General features: G+C 36.5%; 1 protein-coding gene and 1 pseudogene across 1 annotated transcript; both read left to right on the top strand.

Moving 5' to 3' along the window:
* Positions 1-1,731: 1,731 nt before the first annotated feature.
* On the top strand, positions 1,732-4,125 carry LOC130714299 (pentatricopeptide repeat-containing protein At5g11310, mitochondrial). The gene is made up of 2 exons (XM_057564202.1): positions 1,732-2,384; positions 2,582-4,125. Exons 1-2 carry the CDS (start codon positions 1,790-1,792, stop codon positions 3,811-3,813), a joined length of 1,827 nt encoding a protein of 608 aa, XP_057420185.1. The 5' UTR covers positions 1,732-1,789; the 3' UTR covers positions 3,814-4,125.
* Positions 4,126-6,995: 2,870 nt separating this feature from the next.
* On the top strand, positions 6,996-13,681 carry LOC130712122 (transcriptional corepressor LEUNIG-like; annotated as a pseudogene).
* Positions 13,682-14,024: the final 343 nt, after the last annotated feature.

Genomic DNA, 14,024 nt, shown 5'->3' with positions numbered 1-14,024 from the left:
CAGCATGTTCCTATCCTACCAAGCATATATGTATGCTTTTGTTTTAGATTAGTCCAAAGAGGTAAAGACATCTAAATGGTACTTATATAATCTTGATTTTCTCCTTTTTTTCGGTAAGGGAATTAGAACTTAATATGGGAAAGGAATGCAAATGAAATGTCAAGATTAGAAATTCAGATAGTGTAACAAATAAAAGAAATGGAATTGTTGTGTGCGTGTTTTTTTTAGAGTGAAATTAATTACATCGATCTCTCATGACAAATCTTTCTCTATAAACATTGGTTAGAGATCAAGAATAATGATTCATAGACATAGGAATAGTAGAAACACCCCTTTTTCCTGCGAATTTGGCTAAATAATACACTGAACTAACCACCTAAATACACATGACTAACCATAAAGCACTTTATGGTTAGTCATGTGTATTTTAGGTGGTTAGTTCAGTGTATTATTTGGCCAAATCCCTAATTTAGGAATTTCAATTTTACACGGTTCTGTGCTTTATGGTTAGTCATGTGTATTTAGGTGGTTAGTTCAGTGTATTATTTGGCCAAATCCCTAATTTAGGAATTTCAACTTTACACGGTTATGTGCTTTATGGTTAGTCATGTGTATTTAGGTGGTTAGTTCAGTGTATTATTTGACCAAATCTGCAGGAAAAAGGGGTGTTTGGGGTGTTTTTACTATTCCTATGTCTATGAATCATTATTCAGAGATCAAACGTTTTACTAACTGTGTACTAGAGAAATATTTTCTTTAATATAATAACAATACTCAAATGTTAGAGCATCTACATCCATCATACTCACTAAAATATCTACATTTCATTTTTTACAATTTCCCATAAGTCACATCATCTACAACATTTTACTAACTTTTTACTTCAACCCAACAACTCTTAAAAGTTTCTATAGTGGATCCCACCATCAACTTCACATTTATATATTTTATTATTTATATCCATTTTAATTAATTATATTTGCAACTTAAATATGATGGAGGTAGATGCTCTTAATGGTAAATATTTCTAATAAATACAAGCTCACTTTTCAAGTCTAGTGTGGAGTATCTATTCCCACATACTCATATTCGCCATGTTGGAATTGAATATGTACTCCAATGGTAATAGATACTCATATGCGTATGTATTTAACATTAGATACTATCATTGGAGATGCTCTTATATTTCTCCTCGTTATGCATTGGATTTTAAAACACAAAATAATATTTTTCTTGAGCTACCTTAAAAATATTAGCAAAATAGACATTTTTCAAATTTTTTATTGGTTTAAATACTCTGGAGGTCCCTAAAATTATCCGCCGTACGAAAATAAGTCCCTGAAATTTTTTTTCCCGATTCTGAATCCCTGGAATTTTTTTTTAATCAGAATAAGTCCTTACTTGTGTCTCCAGCCTATGTGGCTCAATTTTTGCTGAGTCATTTATTCCACGTGACTTTGCTATTTTTTTTAAATACACATGGATTAAAAAAATAAACTTAAACATTTAAATTTAATTTAAAATCTTATTAACCTAATTAACCCTAAATCCCTAAAAAGATATTAATTTAAAATTTAAATTTAAAATCTTATTAAAATAAAAATTCTAGGGATTCGAAATCGGAAAAAAAAATTTAGACACTTATTTTCGTACGGTAGACAATTTCAAGAACCTCGAGACTATTTAAGCATTTTTTATTTGTCGAAACCCTTTATGTTGATTCGCCTCAAAATGTTGATGTTGTTTACTTCATGTCTTCATCTTCTTCTTCTTCTTGTGCTTCCTTGCAATGAAGTTGCCTCACAAGACAACACTCTTGTTTTCTCTTCATTCATTCTTCAAACCAAACTCTCTTAATCTTATCATTATTCCTTCAACACTTCAACTCTCACTGCATCATCGTCTCTCTTCTTCTTCATCATGGTTATCCGTTCCCGGAAACCCAGTCATGAACTGGCCCACACTACCAAATCCCCAACCCGACCCGCCCAATCCGAAGCCCGACGCCGACGCCACTGACTTCTCCGTCATTGCCAATCTCTTCGCCGATCCTTCCATATCTCCCGGCCCGGTCCTCCACGCCGAACTCGACCGCTCCGGAATCCAACCGGATTCGCTCCTCCTTCGCGCCGTTTTCGACCGTTTCGGCTCTTCCCCCAAACTGCTCCACTCGCTCTTCCTCTGGGCACAGGACCGACCCGGGTTTAAGCCCGACCCGGCGCTCTTCGACTCCGTGGTAAACGTTCTCGCAAAGTGTAGGGACTTTGACTCCGCTTGGACCCTTGTTCTTGATCGCATCCGCCGTCAAGAGAAAGAAGAAGAAGCAGAAAGCTTGGTTTCCATTCGTACCTTTGCTACCATGATTCGACGCTATGCCCGCGCAGGTAACAAAACACAACACATTTGATTTTGGTTTTCAAATTTATATTTATATTTGGTGCTTGAATTAATTTTGGTGGAATCAATGTTGTTTAGATTTATTGATCAAAATTACATTTTAGAATATGTAAATACTAGTCAAGTAATCATGTAGGGTTAATATTCTTGTTCAACATATTCAGTTAGAATTTTCATTTTTCAGGTATGTCCAAACCTGCAATAAGAACATTTGAGTTTGCTAGAAGTAAAAAGTCAATTCTGGATTCTGCCTCAGAAATGAGTTTATTTGAGATCCTGATAGATTCACTTTGTAAAGAAGGGTCTGTGAGGGAAGCTTCAGAGTATTTCCTTAAGAGAAAGGAGATGGACCTGGGTTGGGTCCCTTCGGTTCGGGTTTATAACATAATGTTAAATGGATGGTTTCGAGCGAGGAAGCTCAAGCAGGGTGAGAGACTTTGGGCGGAGATGAAGAAGGAGAATGTGAGACCAACTGTTGTGACATATGGTACACTTGTGGAAGGATATTGCCGGATGCGCCGTGTTGAGAAGGCGCTTGAAATGGTTGGTGAGATGACCAAAGAAGGAATTGAACCAAATGCAATTGTGTATAACCCAATAATTGACGCATTAGCAGAGGCTGGGAGATTCAAAGAGGCTCTAAGTATGATGGAGCGTTTTCACGTTTTAGAAATAGGCCCTACTGATTCAACATACAATTCTCTGGTGAAGGGGTATTGTAAAGCAGCAGATCTTGTGGGTGCCAGTAAAATTCTGAAAATGATGATAAGTAGGGGTTCCATTCCAAGTCCCACCACCTACAATTACTTTTTTAGGTACTTTTCAAGATGTGGGAAAATTGAGGAGGGAATGAACCTCTATACCAAGATGATTGAATCTGGTCATAACCCGGACCGGCTAACTTACCATCTTTTGATGAAAATGTTATGTGAAGAAGAGAAGTTAGATTTGACAGTTCAAATGAGCAAGGAAATGAGGCTTAAAGGTTATGATATGGACTTGGCTACAAGTACCATGTTAATTCATTTGCTATGCAAAATGCATAAGTTGGAAGAGGCTTTTGCAGAATTTGAAGATATGATACGAAGGGGTATAGTTCCTCAGTATCTCACATTCCAGAGGCTGAATACTGAGTTAAAAAGACAAGGCATGACTGAAATGGCTAAAAAACTTTGCAAATTAATGTCTTCTGTTCCCCATTCAACCAACTTGCCAAATACTTATGGTGAAGAGAGAAATGAGGCACATGCAAGAAGAAAATCTATAATTGAGAAAGCCAAAGCATTTTCTGATATGCTGAAGAATTGTGAGGATCCTAGTGAACTTGGCAAGTGTAGAAGTTCATCAGAAAATGCTGTGGCAAGCGCAAACTGTTTGATAGAGGATGATATTAAGAAAAAGACAAGTTCAAGATGAACATCTGTCATGTTGGTACTTGGTATCAGCCGGGATCAATTAAGCTATTTGCAGGCAGGCATCACAGCACTAGTAAGTTCCTTCTGAGCTCGGAGGGGCATGATCCGCCGTGTCTTCCGCCTGAAGAGCCTGAAATGTAGGTGGCAGTGGAGGGCCGGTGTTGGTGCTAGGGGGAGGCTGTAGAGTTGCAGGAAGAAATAATGAACGGTAAGTCGGTATTCTAATGTTTACACCTAGCCTGTTTTCCAAGATATTGAATAACGGCTGTAACAGAAAACAGTATTAATGATTCTCTTGTTATGTTTGGAAAAATTAGCTGATAGTTGACTGCGAAAAAACTTTACCCCAAAGGTAAACATTGTTAAATTTAGTAAAGTTGGTGGTTTAATTAGCTGAAAAATATAAAGATAGGTGAAAATTCATTTTGATATATTTTTATATTTGGCATCAAGTTATTTACTCATTAATATTAATATGATATTTATTAAAAATAAAAATTATTTTAAATTATTTATCACCTTAGAATTCTAATATTTTATTCCTTAATTCAATTTTTATGTAATTTTGAATAGTAATATGTTTAGTTTTTTTTGGATAAGAGAGGGGCTGTTGAACATTTTAATTAAAATACCAAGGGTAAAAATGAGAATAAATATAATAAATGAAAAACTAGAAGTATATTTCTTTCAATCAAACAAACTTATAATTTAGTAAAAAATGTTTTAAATATCTTAAACTTATTGTCTACTATTTACCAAGACAATTTATATAGTGTACACCGACAATAATAATAATAATTTTTACATAAATATTCAATCATATCTTGAAGACAGATTGCTATAATTTGTTTGTTCAATGGAAAAAGAAGCATGTTAGCGCTTCTTATTTTGGAGTGTATTGCAGAACTTTTTCCTTTTATCTGCTTCTTTCTCCTTTGTTGATCTTTCTTTTGTTAGAAGGGGGAATAAGGTTGCAAATGACTTGGCAAAATTGGCTTTCTCTTCTCATGGTTATGTTTGGATCGAAGATTCTCCTATAGGGCTTGTTGCTCTGTTGTCTTCTGGCTTTTCTGATTAATGATATTTAGATGATGTAAATTCTTACTAACTTCAATTGATGCTTACATTGAAATATTCATCAGCATAGTTTTCTCATCTAATTTCTTCTTTAGACATCTCATTTTTTTCTGCCATTAAATCTTGAAACATAAAACAAGAGATAGAATTACTTTCGTCAGGCATAAAAATAGGATGCTTCTCCCTGAACCTGTTCCTTTAGAGTCCTCTGAGAACCCGTGCATCGAAATGTATTTATAAATTGTAAATCTGCTGCTCCACCTGTGCCTGACATTTTCCATTGACAAGAAACTTGATGAAATCAGAAGTTTTTCTTCGAAGATCCATCAAATGAGGAGGTGGTATTTTCTGTTAATATAGATGATGGTTTAGACTTTAGACCAATTATGAATTGTGTTGTTACTTTAATCTAGTAGTTATTGTTAATATTCTTTTAGTTTTTTGAAAAACACAAAAAGAGTCAACGTTATCCTTTGATTAATGGAGGCCTCGTTCCAAGGTCTCACGGCATAAACACCCTCTGGAACTACCAGCAACATGTCATCACCTTGTTTTTGGCCTGATTTTATGTGTTCCACGAAGTCGGAGATGGAGCAAGAAGTGGCACAGGCAGCCATGGTTTCTGGAAGATTCCTGAAGTTCACACCTCTGGTCTGGATTGGAAGTTGGAACTAAACTACACAGGGGTTAAGTAAAGCATTTCAAATGGAGCAGGGCTTAAATGCATTTTTGGTCCTACACGAATTCCAGTTTTGCATTTCTCGTCCTAAACAATTGGAAATAGCAGAATAAATCCTAAACCAATTGGTCCGTTAACATTCCTAGTCCTTCCATCAAGAGACTAACGTTTTTATCCTACATGGCTGTACATGTGAGTCTCACGTGATAATTTTTGATGAGTCAGATTAGTGTAGGACCAAAAATGCAAACAACAAATTCGTGAAGGACCAAAAATGCAAACAACAAATTAGATGAACCAAAAACCTTCTTCCTGGGTTCACGCCAGTCTTCGATGTCAACAACGGTGTCTCAACACCACACTTACAGAACTTCACCATTCTCCTCCTTCCATTCGCAGTACACACAGAAGCACAAGAAGTTTCGCTACCTTCCCTCTCCTCTTGCCTTCTGCGACGCAACTCCTCCATTCGTCGACGCGAATCAACCTCATCATCACCACGTTTGAATTGCATACGTGGCATTTTAAATATATTAAAAGCACAGTTTCAACCCCATCGCTCTCTGCTTTAGTGACTCACAAATCAAATATATAGACCTTGTCACCTTCCGCCATGAATTGTCTTCTCGTTTTCTAGAAATCTCCTGGTAACAAACAGAGATTCCGACCTACATGTCCTCCCAAATCTTGTTCCATTTGCTTTTCTCTCACCCACACACTTCAAGAAGCAACTCTATTCAAAACTAAGCTCCACCTTGCATAAATCAAATATGTGCGTTAGTTGGGGGAGGCAACCCAAGCTTTTTCCTTTCCAGCGATGGTGGCATGTAGATCTAAAGGAATCTGTGCACATTAGAAACGCGGGTGCTCGAAGGCGGACCCGTTGGTACCCGATTGCGTTGGTCCGGGTCTTTCGGGCACGAGCATGAACCTCGAGGCGACACTGGTGGCGGGGAGGTAGTTTCGGGGATCGCACGAGCGGAGTGAGAGATGCCGCTAAGAGGTTCATACGTTTCTTCTAATTTTTACCCGTGCCAATCATCATTTTCCATAAAAAAAAATACAAGAAAAAACTAGTAAAAATGAAATTTAACAGATAATGCAATGTAAAGTAGTATTTCCATACAATTTAAATGAGACTCGAAACAACTTAAAAAAATAATTAGCATTTTATTTTTCACTAAAAGCATGTGCATACAATTGAAATAACACATGGTGATTATTTTTTTTAAACTAAGTGATTAATTCATAAAATTAAATACCATATGTCAATTTCATTCCATGTTAGGGATTTTATTTTCATTTTTTTTGGGGAGAATAGAGAGATAATGAGATATTGTTAATCACTTTTTTTTTGTCTAAAGAGATTAGATTGAAAAAAATAAAAACACAAGAGAGAGAAAGTGAGATATTAGTATTAAACTATCATCTCTCTCTTCACCCCTTCTTCTGTTCATCCCTTGGATTTTCTTCTTCTCCTTCTCCTCATTCTTCTCTTTCTTTCTTCAGCCACTTTTTCCGTTATCCTTGTACAACAACTGTAGTAAAATCGAAGTCTTCAGCTCCTGCTACTCAACCCTAAAAGTCATTCATCAAGCACTTGTTCATATTCTCATCTTCAGCTTCACCACAACATGTCTCAGACTAACTGGGAAGCTGATAAGATGCAAGTTCCAATCTTTTATCATTTTTGCATATGGGTTTTGCTTTTTAAGCTCTGTTGCTTGTTTTGATTTGGGTTTTGGGTTGATAGGTTTTATCAGTTTCCTATTAAAACAAAATTATTTGGTGTTCAACTCGCTTAGCATTCAACCTTTTCTTTATTTATGGGTAATAATTTTGTTAGCACCAAATTTCTTGATTTCAGGCAAGTTTTGCATGCTGGGGGGATGTCTCCACAAGTTCAAGCTCGTAGTCAGCAATTACCAGGGTCTACACTGGTACACCTTACTTATCATGGATCTCGTGTTATTTCCTATATTTCATATGAGCTGTTTTCCCTGATTTGCCTTTTGGAATCAGGATATAAAGAGTGAGATAAATCCCGTCTTAAATCCCAGAGCCGCGGGTCCTGAAGGATCATTGCTAGCAATTCCTGGTATTTTTACATCATAATTTCCCCCCTACTGTAGCTGATCTTTAAATTAGCAATTCCTGAAGGATGGTTTTCTAATTTTTTTCTTTGTAATTTATTCATAACTGGATGAGTGTAGTTTAGATTTAATGTTAATTATTTTATGATGATGTGTTATTATTATTATTATGGAGTAAACAAGTGTTTTTCTTGTGTCAGGATCAAATCAAGGTAGCAACAATTTGACTCTTAAAGGGTGGCCGCTCACAGTAAGTAATCTTTTTGTTTTATATTTATTTTTGTTAATATTCTCCCTTCAAAACCTCCTGTCATCTGAGAAAATGGCAGCCTCTTTGCTGAAGTCTTTTGCGATCATCCTACTGAGTTTTGTGTCATCTCAATATTTTCTAATCGTTGGGCTTGAAGCTAAGCAATTCAGTAGTTAAGTTTCATTGTTGAGCTTTTTCTACCCTGTTATTAGGGTTTGGAGCAACTACGCTCTGGTATACTCTAGCAACAAAAGCCTTTCATGCAGGCTCCTCAGCCTTTTCATCAGCTTCAAATGTTGTCACCACAACCTCAGCAACAACTTATGCTTGCTCAACAAAATTTGTCATCACCATCTGCTAGTGAAGATATTAGAAGACTAAGAATGCTGTTGAATAATAGGAGCATTGGTATAAACAAGGATGGTCTTTCTAATCCTGTTGGTGATGTGTCGACGAATGTTGGATCACCTCTTCAAGGTGGTGGGCCTTCTTTTCCTCGTGGGGATACAGATATGTTAATGAAGGTGCTTGCTAGTTTTTTTTTTAATTATCTTTTCACCTCCAGCATGCTTGCATTACTTGTTGAATATTGTTAGTTATAAATCTATTCAGTTTCCCAAAGCCCATGTTTGCATTGTCTGAAAGTTTCTGTTTGTGTAGTTGAAACTCGCTCAGTTACAGCAGCAGCAGCAACATCAACAACAGCCAGGCGCCAATGCACAGCAGCATGCTCTTTCGAACCAACAATCTCAAACTTCAAATCATAGCATGCACCAGCAAGATAAAGTAGGGGGAGGTGGTAGCAGTGTCACCATGGACGGTAGCATGTCAAACTCATTTAGAGGAAATGATCAGGTCAGTCCTTTTACTGTTTTCGATGCCACATACATGCTCAAGCCATACTTAGTTTCTTGGCTCCTTTATTCTTATAGAGTCACTGGGCAATTATTTTCTTCTGATCTGTAGAAAAATGTTTATTGACATATAGTGGCTTATCAATTTCTGTTGTACAATTCATTTATTTATTTTTGCAAATGGTAAATTTTGACACCCAGTTGCATGATTTTTTTATTCCTTTTAATTTTACTAGTTGGTCTCAAATTTTGTTGTTGTGTTTTTCTAGCTTTGTCTTACTTTTTGTTACAACCATGCGTTTGAGATTTTATATGGTGGGACTGGGAAGCAATTTAGAATAAGGGATAGTGAATTTGTGTCCTTCACTCCTTTAGCATTTTCTTTCAAGTATTGCAAAACATAATCTCCCCAACCTCATGTTTTCCAGAACTGAGTAGTTGGAAGAGGCTTTTACTTCTTTCTTTTAAAACCCTCCAGAGAAGATATGTAATGATTCATTTGTAAAAGCTGCAATGGACGTAGCTATATTTTATTATTAATTTTTTCTGTAAAAGCTGTAAATAATGACTTTAACTACTTATTTGTTTATTTGGAATTGTTGACCATATAGATCCAAAAATGCTAATAACTTGCCACAAGGTTTTCACACTTATTTCTATCACTGTTAAGTCAGTACTCAGTACTATTATATTATAAATTTCTGTCCCTGAAGATGTCAAACATCTGATATATGTAACTTATTAAGAGTATGAATTCGGTTCCTTACATGGTTTTCTGAATGCACTCTAAGGTTTCAAAAAACCAGATGGGGGAGAAAGAGAAAGCAGCCTGTATCTTCTTCAGGTCCTGCCAATAGTTCTGGAACCGCGAATACGACAGGCCCATCTCCAAGTTCAGCTCCCTCAACTCCCTCAACCCATACGCCTGGAGATGTGATATCAATGCCTGCCATGCCCCATAATGGTAGTTCCTCAAAGCCTCTAATGATGTTTGGCACTGAAAGCACTGGAACACTTACATCACCTTCAAACCAGTTGGTGAGTGGCTTATTTGTGTAGTTCAATTAGTGGAAGGAATGATTGAGCTCGTTGCATGTAGACTCATTCATTGCCATTCCACTTTGGCAGTGGGATGATAAGGATCTTGAATTGCAGGCTGATGTGGATCGCTTTGTGGAGGATGGACTACTAGATGAAAACGTGGAGTCTTTTTTACGCCATGATGATACAGACCCTAGAGATACTGTTGGTCGTTGTATGGATGTAAGCAAAGGTGCAGTAAACACCATTTTATGTGGATCATAATATTCTGGCTTCACCTTTCCAAGAGTTTCTCAAGTGTATCACTAAGTGTCCCTCACACCGGTGCAAACAAATCATTGATTTTTTTTAAAAGATAACTCATTATACTAATGTGAATTACAATGAAATATGAACTTACAGTAGTTAAAGATAATTTAATGACTCATGTGATGTCATTTTTCTTTTCACCTCAAATGTGGTTTAGGATATAGTCTTATTATAAACACTTAATTTTTTATTTATTTTATGTTTTGATAAATATATATTGTTGGTTAAATTATATGCTTTATAAGTGACGTGTTTCTCTAGGTTTTAAGTGTAGAAATTTCGAAGCTAACGGCATGATTTATTTTCAGGCTTCACATTTTCGGATATAAACTCTGTACGCGCAAGCACAAGTAAAGTTGCTTGTTGCCATTTCTCATCTGATGGGAAATTACTTGCAAGTGGTGGCCATGATAAGAAGGTTGGTGAAAGCATTAGCCTTGAAATGAATATTTTATTTAGCAATTTTTATTGTTCAACCAACTTCACAAGATTTGCAGCCAACTTGTGCAGCTATCCTGTTGGAAGGAAATTGATAACCAAAATCAATTTCTTTTCTGTTTAGTTATGAAATAATATGACCTTTTCCTCTGATTATTTGTAATGCAGGCTGTTCTATGGTACACGGATTCTCTAAAACAAAAAGCTACTCTTGAAGAGCATTCATCCTTGATCACTGATGTTCGTTTCAGTCCAAGCATGCCACGTCTGGCAACATCTTCATTCGACAAAACTGTTAGGGTTTGGGATGTTGACAATGTTAGTAGATTTCTGTCTTGTTTTGCTCTATTAATATTCCACTTCAGGGAAATTGTTTGTTTCGATATACTCTTATGGATTTGAAGCAACTTGGTTATTCAGATCACTAATAGTTAAATTTTGCCATGACTTAAGTGTGTCAGACTAGGAAGTTAATTAAAGAGATGTGTAGATGGCTATCTTTCTCTCACTGAAAAGATTTCCATAGTGAGATAGGAAAAACTATTGATGTCCTTGTTTTATATGCAAGTATACACAAGAAAAGCACAATATGATAATTCCTTCTGTACTGAGTTCTGAGTTTGAAACATATTATGAGCTGTAGTTTCTGTTATAAGAATTCCTGCACGTGGTATGTTGCAATAAAAAAATTTCATTATTGAAAGGCTTCTCTGTAGAAAGGTTGTATTTTTCTTTAATGATGAAGACCATTTGTGTGCTGCAATAGAGCTAAAGAAGAAGGAATTCGTATACTAGTAACATTACTAGCAAATAGAAGTTTATAGAGCTAAGATTTGAACATTAGATCCAACTATATGCTGGGATGTTGTTACTGATTGTGTAGTCATGGATAGCTTGTTTGGCTTTGGTCTAGAAAAAGATGATTGCATATTTTTCTAATTGGTATTCTGCTTTAACTGAATACAAAATTAATATGCAGCCTGGGTATTCACTTCGCACCTTCACGGGACATTCTACATCCGTTATGTCTCTAGATTTTCATCCAAATAAAGACGACCTTATCTGCTCTTGTGACGGTGATGGTGAGATACGATATTGGAGCATAAACAATGGCAGTTGTGCTAGAGTCTCAAAGGTAGAATCTTGGTTATCTTACTTTATATGCTTATCTCAGTTACCAAGACCCCACAGTGGGTTCGATGCTTTACTGAACCCTGTAAAAGTAATATTTTTTTATAGCGCTAGCTGCTAGGATGGGCTATTTTTCTGCTTTAAAAAATTGTTTTGTGGTGTGTAATTAAGTGACAATATATATAGACAGTTTGTTTTGGATTCCCTTCATCATCATTTTAGGTTTTGACTTTGAGCACTTTTGTGGATTTTTTTCTTTCCAATTCTCCAAACTGCTGTTTTAGCTTCTTCAAATGGTAAAGGAAACATGCCTGTATTCATCTGTCTACTAACTGACAATTTTCTTCTTGTTTAGGGTGGCACTACCCAGATGAGATTTCAACCTCGTCTAGGGAGGTTTCTTGCTGCAGCTGCAGAGAACATCGTGTCTATACTTGATGTGGAGACACAGGCATGCCGATATTCATTAAAGGTTGGTTTGCATAATTTGTATGTATGTTTCTTTATTAGGCATTAAAAAAAAGGTTTATAATCCTGCTTGAGTTAGAGTCACGCATATGCACTCTGCGTATCAACAGAGATTCAGAAGTAAATCTAAAATATTAACCGTGACGAGTCATAGTTGCTAATTGTTAGAAGAACAAAATTCATCTATAACATGAACATTTTTATATATCCCATATAGACGTAACGATTTTGGAGCTTGTATTTCCATTTTCTTTGGTGAATTTGGTGATATATTTTTGCCTTCCTCATTTAGTAATTGTTTTCATTCTGTTTCACATTTATCACCAACTTTCTTTATTCTTATGTTGTACTATGATTGCAGGGACACACAAAGACCATCGATTCTGTATGTTGGGATCCATCTGGGGAGTTGCTGGCGTCTGTGAGTGAGGACTCCGTCAGGGTCTGGAACCTCGGAACAGGGAGTGATGGGGAATGTGTTCATGAGCTTAGCTGTAACGGCAGCAAATTTCACTCGTGTGTTTTCCACCCAACTTACCCTTCATTACTAGTCATTGGCTGTTACCAGGCAAGTCTGCATTCTCTCTTTATATTTTCATTTTCCCTATCGATATTGTTGATTATGGTTGAGGTTGTAATTTTTCTCCCTTTAATATACTCAACTAAGAAAAAAAGGAGATTTTGGAACAACGGTTTATGTGTGCAAGCCTGCAAGGCCATGCACATGTTGGATACACAGTAGAAACCATGGTGAGCCAAAATCACGGTCAACAGAATCAACTTTCCTTAACTTTTTTGGCTATTCACCGTGATTTTCTGTGCTTTTCCACCGTGTATCAAAACACATACTGCTATTCACTTCGAGGCAAAAAGTAGACATAATTTTTATGAATTGGGATGAAAGTCCATTCACATTGCACTGAACTAGTATCCAAACACACTAAGTCTCGAGCTTTACCATAAAGGAGTAGACTCCTAAAGGGAACTTGCTCCTTTTTAAGAGCACCTTCCCTGAGTGTCATTGATAATAGATGTTAGTTTGATTATTAAAGTTGCATTCATAGTATATACAAGAAGAGTCTCTTTTGTTATGATGTGTGTGCTTCCCATAAACTTGTGGTTGCCAATTTGACCTTACACTTGGTTACATATTTTGTTGCAGTCAATGGAGCTGTGGAACATGGCTGAGAACAAGACAATGACTCTGTCTGCTCATGATGGACTCATTACACTGCCTTGGCTGTTTCAACCGTAAACGGTTTGGTTGCTTCTGCCAGTCATGACAAGTTTATCAAGCTCTGGAAATGACTTGAATGAATGTGAAAGTAACTTGTGACAATACTGGTAATAGAATAGGTTTTTTTCTTCTTCCAGTGTTGGCAACCAAATGACTTATCACTAGTTTATTTGGCTTCTTGATCGAATCACTTACCTCCGTCTTTGTATTTGATTTTCTATGTATCTTTAACCACACTAACCTATGTAGTGCTGTGCAACTTTTCCCTGCTATCACATCTCCCCTTCCATCATGGGCTGGCTATATATTGTGTTTTTCTCTTTTATCAAGTTGGCAAGTTTTTCCTCCTCGGCCAGCCTTTCACAAGGGGAGAGGTACACAACCCTCCAAGCCCTTACGCGTGTGTTCTTATTCGGTTTTAAGATGGCTTCCTCCCCTTGACAGGTTATCGCCGGGAGGTACAAATCGTTCGCACGTTTTTCAGAAAAATTGAATCAGCATGTCTAGATGTTTGTTTTTGGCATTTTTATCATATATATATATATATATATATCTTGAAGTAATAACACAGTATGTACCTGTGAGTTGATAATAAGTTGAACACATTAACTTGAGAAGTCATCACTCTACTTGGT

Source organism: Lotus japonicus, chromosome 4 (genome assembly GCF_012489685.1).
Source record: "Lotus japonicus ecotype B-129 chromosome 4, LjGifu_v1.2".
Lineage (NCBI taxonomy): Eukaryota > Viridiplantae > Streptophyta > Magnoliopsida > Fabales > Fabaceae > Lotus > Lotus japonicus.
This window is presented reverse-complemented; position numbering and strand designations above follow the sequence as displayed.